General features: G+C 43.1%; 2 protein-coding genes across 4 annotated transcripts in view; one reads left to right on the forward strand and one right to left on the reverse strand.

Moving 5' to 3' along the window:
• The window catches only part of slc15a4 (solute carrier family 15 member 4), a 41,074-nt gene extending 32,826 nt beyond the window's left edge, over positions 1–8,248 (forward strand). For both annotated transcript variants that reach the window (XM_023979209.2, XM_023979210.2), the window contains exon 9: positions 4,784–8,248. In XM_023979209.2, coding sequence (XP_023834977.1) covers positions 4,784–4,938 — 155 coding nt within the window. In that variant the 3' untranslated portion in view covers positions 4,939–8,248. The remainder of the gene's footprint in view (positions 1–4,783) is intronic.
• Positions 8,249–16,513: 8,265 nt separating this feature from the next.
• The window catches only part of LOC111957357 (transmembrane protein 132D-like), a 204,107-nt gene continuing 195,483 nt past the window's right edge, over positions 16,514–25,137 (reverse strand). For both annotated transcript variants that reach the window (XM_023978126.2, XM_023978127.1), the window contains 2 exons: positions 20,822–21,013; positions 16,514–18,399 (listed from right to left, as the gene is read on the reverse strand). In XM_023978126.2, coding sequence (XP_023833894.2) covers positions 17,218–18,399; positions 20,822–21,013 — 1,374 coding nt within the window. In that variant the 3' untranslated portion in view covers positions 16,514–17,217. The remainder of the gene's footprint in view (positions 18,400–20,821; positions 21,014–25,137) is intronic.

Below are 25,137 nucleotides of genomic sequence, written 5' to 3' on the forward strand. Positions count from 1 at the left end.
CAATTAGGGTAATAAAATTGAGTTCAGGCACATGCCCATTCATCAGATGGACATACCTCCTCTCCCAGACACCCACATGCATGTGTGTTTGAGCACACACACGCCTCACTCCCCTTCTTGGCTTCCATGGCAATCCCCACAGGAACCTTACCCCAATAGAATCTTCCCTCTTCCCTCATGGGAACCACATATATAAAGCTTTTTGAGTCCTTGCACAATTCATTCTGTGGCAGCACAATGACCAAACGATATACTGTATGTGAGGCTCTAGATCATATCATTGTTCATGACACTGGTGAGGAGAGAGTCCTTGTTAAACTTTGACACAAAGTAGTCTGTGATAAATAGCACTATGTTTCATCGGAGTATTTGTTAAAGTCAAAATAATCCATACATTATGCTTTTTTTACTCAAAAACAAGTTGTATGAGCTCAGGTCAATGAGGCCTACAGGCCATAAATAGCAAATAGAAGTTCAAAATAATAAATAATACAAATTATAATGTTCACAATAACTTAAGTTGATAAAAAGATCTAACACAACATTAGGTGATCATTTATGGATTATTATGGATTTATAATCCGCTTTAATGGGGCGGTCATTTTGGACCGGGAACACAGCATTATTTAACATGAAACGAACACAACAGGAGGGTTAAAATCCCAATGGGCTTTTTCCACAGTCAGGCTGACATCACATCTGACTGGTCATTCATCACAATCCTTTTATTTGGTCCTAGAAAAGGCAGCCATCTCACCTGCACTTTGACAGAGACTGCATTGTGCTGAGTTAACCCCACGGTTAGTCAATGAAAGGTCAACCTTCTCTCCTTCTGCCTCATGAGTTGGCTTGTATACATGAAGATGTTTTGTTCTGCTGAAACGTGCGCTCCTTTGAATTGTTGCCCAATGTATTCATCCACCATTGACTTTAAGGAACACAATGCTTGAGCTCTGAGTAGGTAGCTGCAGTCACAGACCAGGAAATGGCCTTTTTATTTTAATTGTACCAGGTTCAAGTCCTGACTGGTCCAGGATCAGATGTCGGGAGATTTTAGACATTCACAGTTTGGGTTGAGACCCACATATCCTGCTCAAGACTCATTTGATGATACTTAATGAAAAGACTGTGTTTTTAATGGAGGGCAACGGTGCCAAAGCAGCAAAAATGGTCACATGAGCTCTTCTTGAGATTGCTGCTCAAGTCTTCCCGCTTAATATAATACATGTGCTGTATAAGGGAAGGTATTTCTTTAAATGAAAGAATAATCAATGTGAGATGTATATTTCAAATACTGTAAGCGGCAGCTTTTCAACTGACAATAATGATATTTCCAGCTAGCTAACAGCAGACGCTTGTTCTTTCCTTTTAATGGTGTCAGAGTTCAGGGTAATGGTTTCTCCATTGATAAGTTAATAATGCTATTGATAGATAGTTATCAATGGATTTACAATTACCTGTACTCATTATTGATCAACTGCTTCCATTTAGTCTCTAGTCCATCCAGAAGTTTTACAGTACAAGAAAGAGAAGTCAGACAAAGTATGTTAATGTCCACAGCTGGGGCTGTTGATCATTGGAGGTCTGTGTGTTTCAGAGTTGTTGTTGTTATTATTGCAGCAGCTCTCTGCCTAAATGAATGCATCATGGTGGCTAATATTATTCAGTTAGAGGCAAACGGACATAGAAGTTCCCTTCAGTGTCCCACCTCTGGATAGCGCTGCATTCCTCCGTATCGATTGCGTTCCCTAAATACCTGTCAAATATGTATGGGGTTCGTTAATGGTTTGTACAACAAGTCCTTGTTTTGTTTTTGCTGCTGTAATTACCAGCCAAGTGGGCCCTGGGGAGGCATGAGTTGGAACGAGGTAGGCAGCGGCAGACATAATGAAATTAAGAAGGTACCATTACAAAAATGTAAACCCTGCACAATTTTTCAAACCTACCCCATAAACTGAGATGTAAAGACTTCTTTTGATTTGATTTCATCAGTCGTCCCCTGATATTTCTCAGGATCCAGTTATATTACTTATTCTCTGGTGATGTTTATTGAATCTATAAAACACTACACAATTAAGGTCAATGAACGGGTGGCTCTTTCCCCTCAACATGCATTTATTCAGCTGCAGTTCAGTCATGCCCTCTCTCCTCTCCCATTCTCCTTAAGGCCAACTCCCCTGTGTTAATTAAGGCTGTGCTTGCAGACTGAGTGTCGGTTAAAGCGAATTATCGATTTGAAACGCAAGCAGCAGACTCTGCCGGCATTAACCCCCCCCCCCGTGAACATTATCCTGCCGGTCTTCTCCTTTTCCAATTATCCATAAAGAGCACAGACCAAGCGAGGCAGTGAGAGACATTTCTGGGGTTGGATATGATATGGATTCAGATGTGCTAGTGACAGGAGGTACAGTACTGCACCACTCATAAAGATGAAAACAATCGTATGATGAACTGCAAAGGACACTATTTAGACGGCCTGCAGAGTGAGTCCTCCGTTACACTTTGGAGGTTCTTTACGGTTAAAATATCCCAACTTGCATATCTTCTGCCTCCCCTGGTGAAGTGCTGCTAGCAGCGATCCGTTGAGTTGTAGGCGTGATTTATTTTCAGTTTAGGCTTTGAGTGAGTATAGTTTATAGGTTTTGTGTTTTGGAAATTAATCAGATATCAGGGGTCTTGGCACTGCGTTTAAATCATGTCTCCTTTTTACTGCTCTGGTCAGATGGTAGACTATACCATCTTCCCTACCAGGGAGGAACAACTTTTTATAGATTGGTTTGCGTATTTGGCCATATTGTCACCAATAAGTTAATTGTTAGTGAAAATTATGCACACCAAAAAAAAAAATGCAATCCAACGGTATATGTATTAGTGTCGTATTTTGGTCATGCCTCGTGACTCAGATTGTCAAAATGATTTCAGCAAATTCCAAAGCATGTCCAGTCAAAAGTTCAAGCCCTTGGTTAATTGGGGTCATGTTGATGACTGCACCAGTATCATGTGTGAGTTTGACCCCTTCCCCCTGTCGTGTACATGGCGACTGTGTGAGTCCTTGTGTTCTCCTGGCCCCAGGGCCTCCAGCTCTGGATGGACCGGTATAATTGGACGGTCTCTGAACCCCAGGGTCCGGAGGGCCGTCAGACCACTCTCCCTGTTCACTCTCTCCCAGCCCGCCCGCGCCGCCCACCCTCACCATGGGAAATGACAAGACTTCTGTGGGATTACCCCCTTCTCCAATTAAAATCAAGCCTGCTCCTCCTCTAGGTCGTTATTCACTGTGACAGTCCCACGTGGAGAACTTAATAGGTGCATTCTTTTGACAGCACACTGTCCTGGAGCTTTGGACTTCCTCATTTGAAGATACAGTATGTAGGCTAGCTAGCTGAGCTCTGTCTGTTCTCCCATGTATCCTTCCGGGCTAAGAAACCGTGCCATGCTGTGTGCCTATTGTATAAACTCAAACCCTTTTTTAATAAACATGAGAAATCCCTATGCTGGGTACTCTGATTGGGGAGCCGTCAAAAGAACAGCTGTGATTTGCGTCAATGTGCTGCTGGTTAAACATTAAACCACTGCTTAACATGGCCAGGGGTGGAAGGCTTCTCTAACGCCAACACAATTGTCAGACAAAGCACTGTTTTAGTTTGCAAAATCATTAATTTAGTGCAGCTGTCGGCTTTTCCCTTCATGTGAAACTGTATGGGGGGGGGCGGCTAGATTTTGTTTAGAATTGCCCTTCAGTGTTTGTTTGATGAATAGGGACAACCACTCCAATCAGCAGTGCCAGCATTCAGAAGTAGACGGCAATAGCTGGGTGCAAGCATATACCTCAGAAAGAGGCTTGTTCGTAACAATGCACTGCGGAGACTGGTGATGTTAGCTGAGAAAGGAGGGTGACAATTTTATATCTCATGAAGACAGAAGGGTAATTATGGACAGTTTGAATAGATTTTTTTCACAGTACAGTATTATAGATTATAAGGTGGGGATATGACTTAAGGTTACGGAGTTGTTCTAGTGCGGGTCTTTGTTAAGGAGATGATGTTTGTACTGTAAACGGTCAAATAGCTTTTCTATGACATACGATGCCAGTATCTCCAATCCATATCAAGCGTGAGACACACAAACTCATCATTTCAATCCCGCTAAGCCAGAATGAAGGCAAACAATTAAGTGCGCATCATTGTGTTTTTACGCCTTGTTGTTGAATCCGTTCCCCCAAGGAAACAAACAATCCTTTCATAGTATTGAGACTCCTTGCCTGTCCTCACAGCTGAGGGTCCAGAATGTGCTGTTATTTTCGCATGCTTCAATCCCAGATAATCAATAATGCCATTCATATGATCATTGAAGTGTGGGGTCAAACTGCGTTAAGCTTCCAGCTGCACTGACAGAGCTGTCTTTTTTCTCTCAAGCATAAGCCACTTCAGACAGATTTAATTTCTCTTAAAAGTACGAGCTAAACATGGAGACAAAGCAAATGTCATTGCCATGTGACATTGCCAGGTTATGCGAATGAACAGTTGTATGTATCCCTTTAATGTGGAATGCTGCTTTGTGATGTTGGTGTCATGCTCCCATCCCTCTCTGCAGGATGCATCAACCACTGCTGTCTTTTTTTTTTACCCTTTCTTTCTAATCATTTCTATATGCCTCTTTATTTTGACCCATCTCTTCCTCCCTACAGCTTCTTGTGGTGTCTCTTTCTGAGGTGGTGCACTTGAATTCTGTCATAACAATGGCACTGTTCCTACCACCTCCCTCTCTCCATCCCTCTTTCCAGGTAACATCAATGACTCCCAGCTCAACTACTACTTCTTCCTGCTAGCAGGGATCCAGTGTGTTACCCTGCTGGTCTTCCTCATCGTGTCGGTCAAATACGACAAACAGAAGAGTAGTAGAGCAGGAAGCCAAAGGCTGGGTATCACTCCCTCTTGACCCCAGGACTGACCCATGTCCATCTGACTTCACCCGACCTGCCTTAGTGCATAGTGGTTCGTGCCAAACACCTCTGTGATTTGGAATGGGATAGAGTTTTTATTTTTCCTCCTCAATAAGTTTGTAAGACTATTACATTTTAAGGCAACAAAAAAAAACGTACCAGTCAAAAGTTTGGACACACCTACTCATTCAAGGGTTTTTCTTTATTTTTACTATTTTCAACATTGTAGAATAATAGTGAAGACATCAAACTATGAAATAACACGTATGAAATCATTTCATTTAGTAACCAAACAAGTATTTAAACAAATATTTTGAGATTCTTCAAAGTAGCCACCCTTCGCCTTGATGACAGCTTTGCACACACTTGGCATTCTCTCAACCAGCTTCACCTGGAATGCTTTTCCAACAGTCTTGAAGGAGTTCCCACATATGCTGAGCACTTGTTGGCTGCTTTTCCTTCAATCTGCGGTCCAACTCATCCCAAACCATCTCAATTTGGTTGAGGTCGGGTGATTGTGGAGACCAGGGCATCTGATGCAGCACTCATCACTCTCCTTCTTGGTCAAATAGCGCTTACACAGCCTGGAGGTGTGTTGGTTCATTGTACTGTTGAAGAACAAATGATAGTTTCACTAAGTGCAAACCAGATGGGATGGCGTATCGCTGCAGAATGCTGTGGTAGCCATGCTGGTTAAGTGTGCCTTGAATTCTAAATAAATCACACAGTGTCACCAGCAAACCACACCCAGACCATCACACCACCTCCTCCATGCCTCATGGTGGGAACCACACATGTGGAGATCATCCGTTCACCTACTATGCATCACACAAAGACACAGTGGTTGGAATCAAGAATCTCAAATGTGGACTCATCAGACCAAAGAACCGATTTCCACCGGTATAATGTCCATTGCTCGTGTTTCTTGGCCTAAGCAAGTGTCTTGTTTTTATTGGTGTCCTTTAGTACTGGTTTCTCTGCATCACTTCGACCATGAAGGCCTGATTCACGCAGTCTTCTTTGAACAGTTGTTGAGATGTCTGTTACTTGAACTCTGAAGCATTTATTTGGGCTACAATTTCTGAGGCTGGTAACTAATGAACTTATCCTCTGCAGCAGAGGTAACTCTGGGTCTTCCTTTCCTGTGGTGGTCCTCATGAGAGGCAGTTTCATCATGGCGCTTAATGGTTTTTGCGACTGCGCTTGAAGAAACTTTCAAAGTTCTTAATGTTCTGGATTGACTGACCTTCATGTCTTAAAGTAATGATGGACTGTCATTTCTCTTTGCTTATTTGAGCTGTTCTTGTCATAATGGCAAGATCTTTTACCAAATATGGCTATCTTCTGTATACCACCCATACCTTGTCACAACACAACTGATTGGCTCAAACAGATTAAGAAGGAAAGAAATTTGATAAATTAACTTAACAAGGCACACCTGTTAATTGAAATGCATTCCAGGTGACTACCTCTTGAAGCTGGTTGAGAGAATGCCAGAGTGCGTAAAGCGATCGTCAAGGCAATGTGTGGCTACTTTGAAGAATCTGTTATAACATTTATTTGGTTTGTTTAACACTTTTTTTTGCTTACTGCATGATTCTATATGTATTATTTCTTTATAGTTGGGATGTCTTCACTATAATTCTACAATGTAAAACATGAAGAAAAACCCTTGAATGAGTAGGTGTGTCCAAACTTTTGACTGGTACTGTACATTTACGGTACACTCACACATCCTCACATGAGATCAAGTTCATCTTAATGTTTATTTATTGTACAGTAACCTTATTTAAGTGATCATTACTGTGTCTGAACCTGTTCTATCTGCAGAGGTCAGGTTGCCCTTGAATACGAATGGTGTAATTTATAATCATTTAAACCAATTATTTAATGTAAGCTGCTCAAATAACTTACTCCTGTTGTCAGATAAGTATGGCATTATACAACTGAGTGGCCTTTTCACTCTGATCATAGATCAATGAACAATTTAAAACAAACCCCCCAGACACACCACTTTGAAAAACCTTAGAGGCTTCATCGACTTGTTATTGACTGATCCGGTTTGTACTTGTTTGTTTGCTCTTAAAGCCTTTCTTCTAGAGGAATTGTGCCATATTCAGACTGTATTGAACATTACTCAAAATTGTGATTAGGGCCTTGGTGTTTGACATTTGCTATATAGCTTCTTTTTTTAAAACTTGTGGTTATGATTGACATGTATGGGTTAAATAGAACAGGGGCTTTTACTAACCATGGTACTATGTATTCCGTCTCATAATTTTCAACAATGTCATGCTGTTCATATATACATACACTTTGTTTTCAGATCTAGAGTTGCTTAAATATTGAAGGTATTTATTGTTTTACATTTGTCTGCTAAATCCATAAATAAGGCTTAGACTTACTTTTCCACTATGCAATGATTTTAAATCACTATTTTAATCTAATTACAGGAAAAAAAAACTATTATATATTAAATGGATATAGTGCCAGCTGTTTCAACTTGTATACCATTTTGGTTTATTTACCATCATTTACTCCTAGACTAACCACCCCTAGCCTGCAAAAGCACAACATGGTGTTCATGAAACGGGATGTTCTGGGTCGTTCCACCAATTTGGTGCCTTTTGGTGTCGTTCCCAGAACACCATTATTACATTACCTGGAAACCTAATAAGAACCGTAGGGGAATGTTCTGTGGTGGTTGTTACAGCTATTGTGCACAAGAGTTTAAGGAATGTTTGGAGGACATTTCATTTAAAACATTTTCTGAAAAACATTATTTGAATGTTTTTGGGATGTTATCCTAATGTTCGATAAACCACTTAAACTTAATGGGAATGTTTGCTAATGTCCTGGGAATGTTCCAGGTTTTGTTAAACAGCAAGATCCACAATGTATTTTTGTTTGACCCAACAAGTGTTTTTTTTTGTTGTGGGAGTGATCTGCATTTTTGCTTTATCTAGACTTCAGTGCAAGAAGTGAAAGCTGAAAGTAAAGGTATTTTATAAACCAAAATCCACTCCGGGCTCAAGGGATGTGGAATAATGAATTATTAAAGACTACCAATACAATTGTTCAGAAGTGTTAGCATACTACTTTGAGATCTTATGACATAGCTGTTTACAGATTTATCAGGTATGTGGCTTGAGTTTACCTTTAGCTATCACATTGGAACCACTTACTAACTCAATGACAGTGGCTGAAAACAACCATTTTTGTTGTTATTATAGTGTTTGTTGGTTGAATTGTGTTTTTTTTGTGGTTTGTTATTTTTGCCAATAAAATCTATTACAATCCTTTAAATTGGTAATTCTCTACATTTTAAAACTCTAAATTGAACACTATTTTAAGCCTATCCTTTAGGACTTGACATGCAATGATTGACATCCATTCTTACACTTGCATGACTTTTAAACCTGGGCAAAAGCCAAACTTTAAGCATTTTATTCATATTGATGCTATAAGTTAGCGTAGTTATAAAACATATGTTTGCGTATATCTAACATAACCCTGATTATGGCAGATATACGCAATGTAGCTATTACGACAAGCCACTTCTAGTCCAGTGTGGCCCTATTATTCCTCTTAGAAATGGGAGACCCCTTGGCAGGTTGTCATATAATAGTTTGCATAACACATTGGTATGAGACCTTATTGTGACTCATGAGTCAAGTTTAGCATTTCCAGTGAAGAGGAGGCATATTTCTTCATAGTTTTGTCAGACTGGGATTGAAATCGCCACATCACATCACAAATCATGCGGTAATGCTGTGGCCTTACAGCCGAGGCAACAGCGCCGGGCCGTTTCCTATATAGTACAGTTGATAGAGGCTGGTGGTTGGATTCAAACCACACAAGCGTGACGGAACAGGCGGCTCGATGTTTTAACTTAACACAAAGTCTCCAGGTTATACGGTACAGTAGCTGTGTGGCCGCTTGTTTCTCAAATTTAGATGACATTTTGGCAGATATGAGTGGTTATGGAGGAAGTCTTGAAGGGCAGTAACATTGAAAAATACATAAGAATTGAGATATTGCTTTTAAGGTTCAGAGTTTAGGTCATATTTATAAACCAGGCTTTACAAAGCAGTGGAGCTGGAGAAATGTTTCTTATGTGTATTTCTATTCATTATCTATACTAATAGATGTACAACAGGGTGTGAAGTAAGTCATTTGGATAGTAGTTTAAAAGCAGGTTATTGAACAAGATGAATCAAGCTAAACATCAGTATTGACTATCATAAACGTATCAAACAGCCTCACTAACAATAATTGAGTCAAACAGTTATAATACAGGCTTATTTAAATAATTACATCTCATTTCCTCACAATATTCATTAAAACTATATATTTGATGAAACATTGAATTTGGCCTTACTACTATTAGCCAATAGAAACACTGAATAACAGATTCATACATGGAAAAACAGATTAGTAAAAAACAGTCTAAAGGAAGTTTGTTTTAAAGTGTCTGTCCTATCTGAGAGATATAAGAAAGATCAGGAAACTATGTACATTTTTTGACATACAGTGGGGTAAAAAAGTATTTAGTCAGCCACCAATTGTGCAAGTTCTCCCACTTAAAAAGATGAGAGAGGCCTGTAATTTTCATCATAGGTACACTTCAACTATGACAGACAAAATGAGGGGGAAAAAATCCAAAAATCACATTGTAGGATTTTTTATGAATTTATTTGCAAATTATGGTGGAAAATAAGTATTTGGTCAATAACAAAAGTTTATCTCAATACTTTGTTATATACCCTTTGTTGGCAATTGACAGAGGTTAAAGTTTTCTGTAAAGTCTTCACAAGGTTTTCACACACTGTTGCTGGTATTTTGGCCCATTCCTCCATGCAGATCTCCTCTAGAGCAGTGATGTTTTGGGGCTGTTGCTGGCAACACGGACTTTCAACTCCCTCCAAAGATTTTTATGGGTTGAGATTCTGGAGACTGGCTAGGCCACTCCAGGACCTTGAAAGCTTCTTACGAAGCCACTCTCGTTGCCCGGGCGGTGTGGTGGGATCATTGCATGCTGAAGACCCAGCCACGTTTCATCTTCAATGCCTTGCTGATGGAAGAAGGTTTTCACTCAAAATCTCACGATACATGGCCCCATTCATTCTTTCTTTACACGATCAGTCGTCCTGGTCCCTTTGCAGAAAAAAGCACCACCAAAGCATGATGTTCCACACCCATGCTTCACAGTAGGTTAGTGGTGTTTCTTTGGATTGCAACTAGCATTCTTTGTCCTCCACACACACGAACGAGTTGAGTTTTTAACCAAAAAAGTTTCTATTTTGGTTCATTCTGACCAATATGACCATTCTCTCAATCTTCTTCTGGATCATCCAAATGCTCTCTAAGCAAACTTCAGACGGCCTGGACATGTACTGGCTTAAGCAGGGGGGACACGTCTGGCACTGCAGGGATTTGAGTCCCTGGCGGCGTAGTGTGTTACTGATGGTAGGCTTTGTTACTTTTGGTCCCAGCTCTCTGCAGGTCATTCACTAGGTCCCCCGTGTGGTTCTGGGATTTTTCCTCACCGTTTCTTGTGATCATTTTACCGCCACGGGGAGTGAGCATCTTGCGTGGAGCCCCAGATCGAGGGAGATTATCAGTGGGTCTTGTATGTCTTTCCATTTCTAATAATTGCTCCCACAGTTGATTTCTTCAAACCAAGCTGCTTACCATTCAGATTCAGTCTTCCCAGCCTGGTGCAGGTCTACAATTTTGTTTCTGGTGTCCTTTGACAGCTCTTTGGTCTTGGCCATAGTGGAGTTGGAGGTGACTGTTTGAGGTTGTGGACAGGTGTCCTTTTATACTGATAAAACAAGTTCAAGAAGGTGCATTAATACAGGTAACGAGTGGAGGACAGAGGAGCCTCTTAAAGAAGAAGTTACAGGTCTGTGAGAGCCAGAAATCTTGCTTGTTTGTAGGTGACCAAATACTTATTTTCCATCATAATTTGCAAATAAATTCATAAAAAATCCTACAATGTGATTTTCTGGATTTTTTTTCTCATTTTGTCTGTCATAGTTGAAGTGTACCTATGATGAAAATTACAGGCCTCACTCATCTTTTTAAGTGGGAGAACTTGCACAATTGGTGGCTGACTAAATACTTTTTTGCCCCACTGTATTTCACCCCTTTTTTAAAGCACTAAACTACTTCCATATATACTTCAATAAAAACATTTAACCATTACCGGGCTTTCTTCAGACGAATGCGTGACGCTTGTGGGGGTCGTAGAGAAAAACGGAGAACACAGTCTTTCCATAGAGATGAGGCCAAACCGTTCAGAAGCTACAGATGTTTTTGTGAGAAGACCAATTTTTCAGGATGTCTCATGGTCTGACAAACACCGATTGTAGCTTGGCCACTTTCACCATAGATGTGGAAGGCTGCCATTGGCGGATGCGGTTGATTGAGACCCAGCCCATGCAAAAAAATCATTACTCTAGATTAAACAGACGGATTTTGATGGGGATTTTTGTATTATGCTAATTAAATCTAGGGGGTTGTTTAAGATAAGCTATTGAATCCATTAAACCATGTTAATTGTTTTAGCCTTAAAGGTACCCAGATCATTCATAAAAGAGTAATCAGTAATGTTTATACATATGCATTCGGAAACTATTCAGACCCCTTCCCTTCTTCTATATTTTGTTACGGTACAGCCTTATTCTAAAATTGATTTATTGTTTAAAGGCCCACATCAATCTACACACAATACCCCGTAATGACAAAACGGAAACAGTTTTTTATTTATTTTTGCAAATTTAAACAAGAAAACTGAAATAATGTATTTACATAAGTATTCAGACCCTTTGCTATGAGACTCAAAATTGAGCTCAGTTACATCCTGTTTCCATTGATCATCCTTGAGATGTTTCTACAACTTGATTGGAGTCCACCTATGGTAAATTCAATTGATTGGACATGATTTGGAAAGGCACACACCTGTCTATATAAGGTCCCACAGTTGACAGTGCATGTCAGAACAAAAACCAAGCCATGTGGTCGAAGGATTTCTCTGGTCTGATGAAACCAATATTGAACTTTTTGCCCTGAATGCCAGGCATCACGTCTGGAGGGAACCTGGCACCATCCCTACAGTGAAGCATGGTGGGGGCAGCATCATGCTGTGGGGATGTTTTTCAGCAGCAGGGACTGGGAGACTAGTCAGGATCGAGGGAAAGATGAATGGAGCAAATTACAGAGATCCTTGATGAAAACCTGCTCCTTTAGACCATACTGTAGACTGCCAAAATTCAGCATTTTGACATGTTCCTATGTCAACCATGGGTGTGTTCGTAAATTCTGGAGTCCTCAGAGTGTTCTCTGGGTATTTGTAAATTCAGAGTGTTGTCAGATTGTCCATTCGTAAATTCAGTGTTTCGCTCTCGGAGCGTTCAGAGCGCACCCTGGACGCTCTGGCCAAGGAGTTAGGTTGATCCGAGCATTCTGACCTCAGAACTGCAGTCAAGCACCCAGGCTAACTGGCTAACGTTGGCTAGCTGGCTAGCTACTTCCAGACAGAAATGAGAGAACACCTCACTCTAACCACTTTACTCGCCCTAGCAGAGCTGGTTAGGCTGTTTTCATGTTATCAAGAGCGTTGGTGACAGTAACTGTGCTGATGGCAACAATTTAATTACTCTTCTTTGCCAACGTTTACTGACACCGGCCAAATTCAACAGGTGTTGAGCTTTCGTAAATTCATCAGTTATTCTGCATTCTGGCACACTCAGATGAGAGTGCTCTGAAATCGGAGTAGAGAGCCAGAGTGAATTTACAAACGCACCCCACGTGTCAGTTCCAGGAAGATTTTAACCCACTAATTCCAAAATGTCTCCAAGTTTTCCCATCATTGTAGTTATTTTGTTGCTTTGACAAACACATTTCTGAAGATTATTATTTATTTAATGTGATTAGTGATTCATTCATGTCTGTCCCTCAATTTAAGGTCAACCTTGTTACATGAACTGAACTCTCGTTTTAATATGGTGAACCTATTCCTTTAAAACAAACATTGAACATCCAATAGTCAAATCAATGAGTAAAAGGAGGTGAGCTGGTTCTACTCTTATTGGCCATTTTCTGGTGCTTTGTGGTGGAAAACTGAGCGGGTCGATACAGGCTAGAAATGTTTTAACAATAAAAAAATTTGGTCCATTACCCCTGTCACAAGGAGATTTATGGCTAATTTAAGAAGAAATCGGCAACCCTGTTATGGTCAAAGCTGGTACTTTATTTGGAATTTTAATAGGCACTTATTATAGTAATTGTTTTATTTAAGCTTTTGAGATGGGAAGACATGCTTTTTATGAAGTTGAAAGTATGCTCTTTATGACAATGTTAAAATTAGGTGAAATTAAAGGTTTATTTTTACCAAGCTACACTTTTTTCAAAAGGCGCCGAATTGGTGAACCGACCCAGGTATATACAGGTAACTGGCAAATAAAGGAAACACCAACATGAAGTGTCTAAATAGGGTGTTGGGCCAGAACAGCTTCAATGCACTTTGGCATAGATTCTATAAGAGTGGAACTCTATCGGAGGGATGCGACTCCATTCTTTCATCAGAAATTGTTCATGATGGTGGAAACGCTTTCTTAAACGCTATTCCCGAATCTCCCATAAGTGTTCAGTTGGGTTGAGATCTGGTGACAGAGACAGCCATGGCATATGGTTTACATCATTTTCATGCTGATCAAACCATTCAGTGACCACTCGTGCCCTGCGGATGGGGGAATTGTCATCCTATGGGGGCATAGCCATGGTAGCCAAAATAATGGCCTGCCCAGCATTTTATACATGACCCTAAGCATGATGGGATGTTAATTGCTTAATTAACTCAGGAACCACACCTGTGTGGAAGCACCTGCTTTCAATATACGTTGTATCCCTCGTGAGCTCAAGTGTTTCCATTATTTTGGCAGTTACCTGTATCTCTCTGGCCCTGTGACCTTCACTTGTTTTCAAACAGGCATAAAAATGCCTCACCCTGTCTTGGAGTGGTGGCTGATATGCTGCTCTGCCACATTTTCCCACAAGCCTCACTATATATCTATATGACATGGTTGGGTGCACCCCTCATGTTGCAGCTGGAGGCTTTTTGCCAGCCAGTCTTTCATTGCCTTTGGGTGTTTGAGTCATTACTGCTATTTTCTGCAATGGATCCAGGGGGTGGGGAAGAGAGGGGAATGTTGTTGTTTGTTTCCTGCTGAGGTGCACAGGTCAGGCGGGAGACTTTGTTTACAAGGCGTAGCTACTTGGCTCAGGCACCAGAGTTGTGTTTATGAACAATGTAGTCTGCAGTTCCCTGCGGCTCCATCTGTAAAAAAATATGTTTAAGGTCAAGCTGACCTCGACAACTACTCTAACTCAAATGATATGCAGTGTGTGTGTGTTAACTGCGTTTGGTGTGTATGAGTTTGTTAGTATAAGGCGGTGCATGTTTTTTTACAAAGCATATGAAAATATTTTCCAGATTAGATATAAAACAATAAGCTACATAAGTCAATCAGTGAATTCAGAGAGCGAAAATACAGGCCCTGCACGTCACTACCACAGGGAGAACAGAACAGCTAATCATTTACTGTGAGTGTACTACTGGTCTCACATGATCAACTCAATTAAGTCTATCCAAGTGGAGTCCTTGGGAGTTTTATTTCTGTTTTGCCTGGAATACAAAGCAAATAAAAACAAGCCTCACATCCCTCATTCCAAAGACTAGAAAACCCTGAGTACACTCAATACATCTTCAATGTCATGTAGGTATTCCTGTTTCCAAACACAAGGCCGAAGCCACCACTGGGCAGTGTGCACAGAAAAGAAAGTCACAGTGGTGTGTTAATTACAGAGTGCCCTCTATCAATCATGCCCCTTGTGGCTGACAATTAAATTCCTACTAGGCCTGGCTGGCTTTCTGCGCCCTTCACAGTCCGCAGGCTGTGCACAGCGTTCACAGTCCCAGCGCACTGCATTGCACACAACCCCCACATCAATCCCCCTCCACTCCACAGCACAGGCATAAATCACATGGGGGAAGAAAAAATAATCATTCATCAGGACAGTGGAGAAACAGAGACAAAGAGGGAGATGAGAGAGAAACAGATGGAGGAAGGGAGAGAAATAGAGATGGTAAGGTAAGGCCTTTATTTAATCTGGTGTTTTCATTCAACATAAAGCGTAAGATCAATAGAAGAACCGCAGGAGCTGCAGGGAATCAAGTAGGCAAGCTACTTGAACTAAATCAATAAAGGAATGAGGAGGGTCCCTATCAGGAACAGCACAGGAGGCTGCTGAAGGAAGGACAGCTCATAATAATGGGCCGGAACGGAGCGAATGGAATGGCATCTAACACATGGAAACCATGTGTCTGATGTATTTGATACCGTTCCAGTTATTCTGCTACATCCATTACCACGAGCCTGTCCTCCCCAATTAAGGTGCCACCAACCTCCTGTGGTGCACAGCAGCTTTCAGGAAAGCACTATTCAATGGGCCTTGTAGACACTGACACAACTAGCAGCGCTTTTAATGACGCAGTATAAAGGATATTTCTGTAATTTGCTGGCTCATCTGTCTGTTTTAGAGGAGTGTTTGCTCGTTGTCTGACTAGCGTCTACTCCCCAGCAACAGATATTGCAACATGATCTCACAAACTAGCATTGATTATTGACCTCAAGTTGATATTATGACTGTTCTGGTCAGGTAACGGACTCATATATGAGGTAACTCCCAACATAAATGTTTTTTCTGAACCTCTTTCCTCCCACCTCTTTCATAGGCTTTTTATTCATTTATTAGGGTTCATGATGGGAATTTTCCATTTCAGAAGAGCGAGTGGAAATCCCATTCCACTTTGTCCTAGCCGAGCATTTCTGCAGGCTCCAAGACAAGGGTTAATTAGACCATAATTGGTCATTTAATTTCAGTTGTAGTCCAATCATTAATCAAAGTAATCACCATCAGTGTTAATTGGATTCATTCTGACATTTTTGATTTCTTGTTTCTATTTTTTATTGTGTGCTTGTTTGACATTTTACTGCACTGTTAGGATAATAGGAACACAAGCATTTCGTTGCACCTGCTATAACATCTGCTAAACTGTTTACACGACCAGTAAACTTTGATTTGAGAAGCACTAATAGTTGCTGGCAGAATAATTGGTGACAGCCTTATCCTTAATCCAAATCTAGCTGTTGTGCTACCACGTTTAATGAATTGGTCAAATATACTGTTGAGTTCACTCTAATTGAAGTATGTTTGGCTAAATTCTGAAAATAGAAGAACAGCAAATGACTTCCAGTGGCTTCATTTTTCTTCACCATGGAAATGTAATATTTGTGAAATTATTCCATTACTGGTCATTTTTGTAGTCAATTACAACTCCTACACCATATTAGGGTACGACCAGGTTTGTGCTGTGTGGCTTATATGAAGACGCACGAATCTCCATTCAGTCATTGAAGATAGTGGGTAGCAAAAAGGAATTCATGTTGGCATGTGTAATGTATTCCCATGTGGTTGGTGGATTGAAGTGGACACGCACCTCTACACTGTTGTATGTTCTTTAAATGACAGTTATGAAAATACAATATACAGAGCAACAATACAATGCCTTGTAGGAGGACTGTTCAGTATATACATAACCGTTTCTCTGTGTCTTCTGGTAAAGATGAACCTAAAATGTGTGCCTTTATTTCAAACCACATGCAGGAAGTTCTGTAGGCTCTGGTCTATCCTGGGGGCCCAGACATTTATCAAAAAACAAAAGAACGACAGGATGTGGAATAGGAAATCAATATTCAAAATGCTACAAAACTTCCAAAACCTTTCAATGAGTACTTTATATACATCTTGAATATTTGTTCATTTACATTCTTAAATCTACATGTCATCATCTGCGTAACATTTTGTAGTTTTGTCAGTAATGCAGAGCTAGTCTGGGAACATGGCTTGAGTCTACCTACAAAAGAACCATCACGAAATAATGATTAAAAGGTAGGAAGATATTCAGAAATAAACAAATTATCAAAAAATTATGTTTCTTTTCAAGTTAACGATTTGCCATTAGTCCTGTGTGGTATCATTACTATTTTTGTCCTCTTGAATTAATTTTCCCTTTGGCAGTCCCATGTGATTCACAAAAATGTTGCTTCCAGATTTCAACCTCTTCTAGGTTCAGCATTAGGTGCTGTCCAGGCCCAGCTCACTGTGAAAGGCATAAGGGTGAGTTATAAGTGCACTGAGCACACAGATTACGCCACCTCTTTTAAAGCACTGTCATTTAACCTCTCCATGTAGTTCCGAAGCTCCTTGGAGTCCCCCAGCTCTACATCTTGGCACACCCACTTAATGTCCTGGCTGTGGCTCATGCTCAGTGTGCTGACAGTGGGGCAGCCATTGTCTGGTGGGATGGTGGTGAACGTGGTGAACTTCACACGCTTCCTCTTTGTGGTAGGCGAGTCTCCTTTGCTGTCCTTGGCTGTGCAGCTCGCCCTGTCTGCTGCCCGGTGTACCTGGCCCTGCACGTTCTTCTGGGAAGAGGCCCCGTTGAGCAGGTGGCTGCCCTCTTCCAGCCCGGCACTGCAGTCCACCATGGAGGTGAGCTCGTCCTGCTGTGGGGACAGGCTCATGTGGCTCTCCAGCAGCTCTGCCTCGTTCCCCAGCCACACCCAGTCGTGGGCGTGGTTCATGCTCTCCTGGCCCTCGATGGACAGCTCCTTGTGGCGGTACTTGAGGGTGTAGGAGATGCAGTTGATGAGGAAGACCAGGATGGCCAGGCAGAAGACCCCCAGCAGGGCGTACATGCCGATCTCCAGGTCAGTGAGGCCCCGGGCTGTCTGGATCAGATCATCCTCCATGTTGTGGCTGCGAGGGAGGTCCACCTGGGCAGGGAAGTCTGGCATGTTCTGGACCTGGTTCCCATCATCTGACAGCTTGTCTCCATTGGGCCTCCTGATGATGGTACTCTTAGTGGTGGTGGTGACCTTCCTCATGACACCGTTCTCCATGTCAGAGATGGAGCTGCCGTAGTAGTGGGCTTCTAATCCAGTCCTGTCCTGGGAGGGAGACTGCTGCCTGCGGTCGCTGGACCTGTTCTCCAGCTCCTCGCCCTCTGGCCCGTAGTCACTGTTTCTCGAGGTGCCACTGTCGCTCTGGCCAAACTTCACCTTGACGTTGCAGTTCCCTGCAGCCAAAACGCTGCGCCGCTTGAACTTCTGGCAGAGCTCACAGACGGTCATCTCCACCCTGACCAGCAGGCCCTGGCCCTCAGCCTCGGTCACGATCACAGGCCACTTCCAGGAGGGATCCTGCTGCACCGTCACCACCTCCTCATCCAGAGACGTGGCCGTCAGGACAAAGTAGTCTGAGTTGTACAGGTCCAGAGGAGCCATGGAGCCATCACTGAAGTGCAGCCACGCACTGATCAGGGCCTCCTGGACAAACACACACACACAGTGAGTAGGTAACACACACACAAACAAGAGCAAAGAAAATAACAAATAAAGAAAAACAATCTCATGTAACACTGACAATATACAAAAGTATGTGGACACCCCTTCAAAGTAGTGGATTCAGTTATTTCAGCCACACCTGTTGCTGACAGGTGAACCGCTGAGTACTGAAGCGCGTAAAAATCGTCTGTCCCCAGTTGCAACAATCACTACCGAGTTTGAAACGGCCTCTGGAAGCAACGTCAGCACAATAACTGTTCGTCGGGAGCTTCATGAATGGTTTCATGGCGGCAGTCCGCAACGAAGTAAGATAATGCGCAATGCCAAGGCATCGGCTTGAGTGCTGTAAAGCTGCCTTCATTTGAATCTGGAGCAGTGGAAACGCATTCTTTTGGAGAGAAGAATCAAGCTCCACCATCTGGCAGTCTGGGTTTGGCAAATGCCAGGAGAACGCTACTGCCCCAATGCATAGTGCACACTGTAAAGTTTGGTGAAGGAGAAATAATGGTCTGGAGCTGTTTTTCATGGTTAGGGCTAGGCACTTAGTTCCAGTGAAGGGAAATCTTAACGCTACAGATACAATGACATTCTTAGACTTCTGTGCTTCCAACTTTCTGGAACAGTTTGGGCAAGGCCTTTCCTGTACAAAGCGAGATCCATACAGAAATGGTTTGTCGAGATCGGTGTGGAAGAACTTGACTGGCCTGCATAGAGCCCTGACCTTAATTCCATCGAACACCTTTGGTATGAATTGGAATGCCGACTACGAGCCAGGCCTAAAGCCTTCCAGAAGAGTGGAGGCTGTTGTAGCAGCAAAGGGGGACCAACTCAATATTAATGCCCATGATTTTGGAATGAGATGTTCGACGAGTAGGTGTCCATACTTTTGGTCATATAGTGTATTACAGTAGTGGGAATCATAAGGTTTATTTTATTTTATTTTTTTACCGTTATTTTACCAGGTAAGTTGACTGAGAACACGTTCTCATTTGCAGCAACGACCTGGGGAATAGTTACAGGGGAGAGGAGGGGGATGAATGAGCCAATTGTAAACTGGGGATTATTAGGTGACCGTGATGGTTGAGGGCCAGATTGGGAATTTAGCCAGGACACGGGGTTAACACCCCTACTCTTACGATAAGTGCCATGGGATCTTTAATGACTCAGAGAGTCAGGACACCGTTTAACGTCCCATCCGAAAGACGGACCCTACACAGAGCAGTGTCCAATCACTGCCCTGGGGCATTGGGATCTTTGTTTAGACCAGAGGAAAGAGTGCTCCTACTGGCCTCCAACACCACTTCCAGCAGCACTGGTCTCCATCCAGGGACTGACCAGGACCAACCCTGCTTAGCTTCAGAAGCAAGCCAGCAGTGGTATGCAGGGTGGTATGCTGCTGGCCTCCAGGTAGAGGATAGAGGATAGAGGATAGCTCACTAAGTGCCACTGTTTTGTTAACTCAGCTGCTGTGCTCAGAGTGGGGCTGCTGAGGGAAGACGGCTCATGATAATGGCTGGAATGGAGCGAATGGAATGAAATGGTTTATTTGATACCATTCCATTGTTCCGCTCCAGCATTACACTGAGCCGTCCTCCACCAATTAAGGTACATCCACTCCTCCTGTGGTGCTCAACGAGCTTGAAGGGACATAGATTAAAAGATAGGGAAATACAGTATCAGACAGTCACATTAAAGAGAGCAAATGGGGATTTGCCACAGACATCTCATTTAAATCCCTTTCTTGCTGTGATGTTGCTTTTTAATATGGCCACAGGACAAATCACCAGGAGCAGGGAAGGAGATCCATCAGTGGGCTGCAATTGCTCTCAATTACAGATCCTCTAGGGGAATTCCTGCACGCTTATCCCCGCACGGACATTACAGAGATAGGACTGATAAAACTAGCCTGTCCTCCATTCTATCCTTCACTAGAAAGAGAAAGGGATCAAAGCGTTCATGAGAGAAGGAGGGCAAGGGAGAAAGGAAGGCGAAAACGATAGGACAGCTAGAGTTTGGCCTGTAAATTGTGTTTTCTTACAGAAACTTGCCGTGTTGCTTTTACACGCTCTGAGATTAAGCTCCCTTTCTATTAGATGCCAAGGAAACACATTCTGTCACACTCTGCCTTTCAAGAGTTGGAGTTAAGAGGGTTAGGAATGCAGTGGAACAAACAAACAAGCGCAGGCATTCACACACACACACACACACACACACACACACACACACACACACACACAGTACTTACTGAATGTTCACATTAAAGGACTGCAATTGTGTGAAATGGGATCCAAACAGACAAGGCTTACATTAAATAAACTACTATAAACTGTTTCTTAAATCCTCATTTTAATCAAATGGGCTGCTAACTGATCGTTTTCAAAGATCTGCAGTATGTTGAACAGACCTGTTTTGGGCTCTGCAGCACTTCCTGTGTGGATGCCGTGGCGAGGATTGCCCTGTTGCTTCCTGGGCTGAGCTGCAGGTTCAGAGCCAGGCCGGTGACCAGCTGCACCCCCAGCTCTGTGATGGTTACTTTGTTATTCACTACCGTCACCGTCTTCTCTGCCAGGATGGAGTCAGACAGGGGGGACAGGACCTGGGACAACACAAGGGAGATGGAGGGAGGTAGGAGGAGAGAGAGAGAAGCCCTTGGGATTAATCCAGATTATGGACGGGACATGAAAGCATTACTCTTTGAAATAAACAATTATTACATTATTCCAGGATGCTCTGTAAATCCTGCAGTGATTCTCAGCTCTGACCTTGATGCCTTCCAACATTATGCTGGCTTCCATTTAATTTGATGAGTATATAGATTGAGTTATTTGATGGTAAATTGAGTGACCTGAACAAGCCCTTCCACTATTCATTGTCAGGTGTTTATCCAGGAAACATTAATCAAATGATGATGTGGAGAGAAAACCACCAGCAATACACACTGGAGTAGGCAAGGACCGATCAAGGACACATTTCTGCTGTTAATGGACCTTTCCTAGTAATCCAATTAGTGCAAACCTAATTTCATTCATCTCATTTTGAAAATCAAAGATATCTTTCCATGCGTGCCCAATCATTGAGACCCCTCTATAGCTGTATTGCAGTATAGAACCGTGGCGTCTGGTAAGACAAGGGGCGGCGGACTATGTATTTTTGTAAATAACAGCTGGTGCACAATATCTAAGGAAGTCTCGAGGTTTTACTCGCCTGAGGTAGAGTATCTCATGATAAACTGTAGACCACACTATCTACCCAGATAGTTTTCATCTGTATTTTTCGTAGCTGTCTACATACCACCACAGACTGAGGCTGGCACTATGACCGCACTCAATGAACTGTATTCTGCCATATGCAAACAGGAAAACGCTTATCCAAAGGCGGCGCTCTTCGTGGCCGGGGACTTTAATGCAGGGAAACTTGAATCGGTATTACCAAATTTATATCAGCATGTTAAATGTGCAACCAGAGGGGAAAAAACTCTGGACCACCTTTACACACACAGAGAGGCATACAAAGCTCTCCCTCGCTCTCCGTTTGCCAAATCTGATCATAATTCTATCCTCTTGATTCCTGCTTACAAGAAAACATTTGAGCAGGAAGCATCAGTGACTCGATCAATAAAAAAGTGGTAAGATGACGCAGATGCTAAGCTACAGGACCGTTTTGCTAGCACAGACTGGAATATGTTCCGGGATTCCTCCGATGGCATTGAGGACTACACCACATCAGTCTTTGGCTTCATCAATAAGTGCATCGATGATGTCGTCCCCACAGTGACCGTACGTACATACCCCAACCAGAAGCAATGGATTACAGGCAACATCCACACTGAGCTAAAGGCTAGAGCTACCGCTTTCAAGGAGCGGGACTCTAACCTGGAAACTTATAAGAAATCCTGCTATACCCTTTGACGAACAATCAAACAGGCAGAGCCTCAATACAGGACTAAGATCGAATAGTACTACACCTGACGCTCTGACGCTGGTCGGATGTGGGAGGGCTTGCAAACCATTACAGACTACAAAGGGAAGCACAGCCGAGAGCTGCCCAGTGACACGAGCCTGCCAGACGAGCTAAACTACTTCTATGCTCGCTTCAAGGCTAATAGCACTGAAACATGCATGAGAGCACCAGCTGTTCTGGAAGACTGTGTGATCACGCTCTCCACAGCCGATGTGAGTAAGATCTTTAAACAGGTCAACATTCACAAGGCCGCAGGGCCAGACGGATTACCAGGACGTGTACTGCGAGCATGCGCTGACCAACAGGCAAGTGTCTTCACTGACATTTTCAACCTCTCCCTGTCCGAGTCTGTAATACCAACATGTTTGAAGCAGTCCCTGTGCCCAAGAACACTAAGGTAACCTGCCTAAATGACTACTGACCCGTAGCACTCATGTCTGTAGCCATGAAGTGCTTTGAAAGGCTGATCATGGCTCACATCAACACCATTATCCCAGAAACCCTAGACCCACTCCAGTCTGCCCTAACAGATCCACAGATTATGCAATCTCTATTGCACTCCACACTTCCCTTTCCCACCTGGACAAAAGGAACACCTATCTGAGAATGCTATTCATTGACCACAGCTCAGCGTTCAACACCATAGTGCCCTCAAAGTTCATCAAAAAGTCTGGGACATAACACCTCCCTCTGCAACTGGATCCTGGACTTCCTGATGGCCAGCCCCAGGTGGAAAGGGTCGGTAAAAACACATCCACCACGCTGATCCTCAACACAGGTGCCCCTCAGGGGTAGGTGCTCAGTCCCCTCCTGTACTCCCTGTTCACTCATGACTGCACGGCCAGACACGACTCCAACACTATCATTAAGTTTGCTGATGACACAACAGTGGTAGGCCTGATCATCGACAACGACGAGACAGCCTATAGGGAGGAGGTCAGATACCTGTCCGTGTGGTGCCAGGACAACAACCTCTCCCTCAACGTGATCAAGACAAAGGAGATGATCGTGGACTACAGGAAAAAGAGGACCGAGCATGCCCCCATTCTCATCGACGGGGCTTTAGTGGAGCAGGTTGAGAGCTTCAAGTTCCTTGGTGTCCACATCAGTAACAAACTAACATGGTCCAAGCCGACCAAGACAGTTGTGACGAGGGCACGACAAAACCTATTCCCCCTCAGGAGACTGAAAAGATTTGGCATGGGTCCTCAGATCCTCAAAAGGTTATACAGTTGCACCATCGAGAGCATCCTGACTGGTTGTGTCCACTGGCCTGGTATAGCAACTGCTAGGCTCCGACGGCAAGGCACTACGAGAGGCTAGTGCGTACGGCCCAGTACATCACTGTGGCAAAGCTTCCTGCACCCAGGACAGTGACACATATATATACAGTGGGGAGAACAAGTATTTGATACACTGCCGATTTTGCAAGTTTTCCTACTTACAAAGCATGTAGAGGTCTGTATTTTTATCATAGTTACACTTCAACTGTGAGAGACGGAATCTAAAACAAAAATCCAGAAAATCACATTGTATGATTTTTAGTAATTAATTTGCATTTATTGCATGACATAAGTTTTGATCACCTACCAACCAGTAAGAATTCCGGCTCTCACAGACCTGTTAGTTTTTCTTTAAGAAGCCCTCCTGTTCTCCACTCATTACCTGCACCTGTTTGAACTCGTTACCTGTATAAAAGACACCTGTCCACCACTCAATCAAACAGACTCCACCTCTCCACAATGGCCAAGACCAGAGAGCTGTGTAAGGACATCAGGGATAAATTGTAGACCTGTACAAGGCTGGGATGGGCTACAGGACAATAGCAAGCAGCTTGGTGAGAAGGCAAAACTGTTGGCACAATTATTAGAAAATGGAAGAAGTTCAAGATGACGGTCAATCACCCTCGGTCTGGGGCTCCATGCAAGATCTCACCTCGTGGGGCATCAATGATCATGAGGAATGTGAGGGATCAGCCCAGAACTACACGGTAGGACCTGGTCAATGACCTGAAGAGAGCTGGGACCACAGTCTCAAAGAAAACCATTGTAACACACTACGCCGTCATGGATTAAAATCCTGCAGCGCACGCAAGGTCCCCCTGCTCAAGCCAGCGCATGTCCAGGCCGTCTGAAGTTTGCCAATGACCATCTGGATGATCCAAGGAGGAATGGGAGAAGGTCATGTGGTCTGATGAGACAAAAATAGAGCTTTTGCTCTAACTCCACTCGCCGTGTTTGGAGGAATAGAAGGATGAGTCAACCCAAGAAACCATCCCAACCGTGAAGCATGGAGGTGGAAACATCATTCTTTGGGATGCTTTTCTGCAAAGGGGACAGGACGACTGCACCGTATTGAAGGGAGGATGGATGGGGCCATGTATCGCGAGATCTTGACCAACAACCTCCTTCCCTCAGTAAGAGCATTGAAGATGGGTCGTGGCTGGGTCTTCCAGCATGACAACGACCCGAAACACACAGCCAGGGCAACTAAGGAGTGGCTCCGTAAGAAGCATCTCAAGGTCCTGGAGTGGCCTAGCAGTCTCCAGACCTGAACCCAATAGAAAATCTTTGGAGGGAGCCGAAAGTCCGTATTGCCCAGCGACAGCCCGAAACCTGAAGGATCTGGAGAAGGTCTGTATGGAGGAGTGGGCCAAAATCCTGCTGCAGTGTGTGCAAACCTGGTCAAGAACTACAGGAAACGTATGATCTCTGTAATTGCAAACTAAGGTTTCTGTACCAAATATTCAGTTCTGCTTTT

This window comes from Salvelinus sp. IW2-2015, linkage group LG33 (assembly GCF_002910315.2).
Source record: "Salvelinus sp. IW2-2015 linkage group LG33, ASM291031v2, whole genome shotgun sequence".
Lineage (NCBI taxonomy): Eukaryota > Metazoa > Chordata > Actinopteri > Salmoniformes > Salmonidae > Salvelinus > Salvelinus sp. IW2-2015.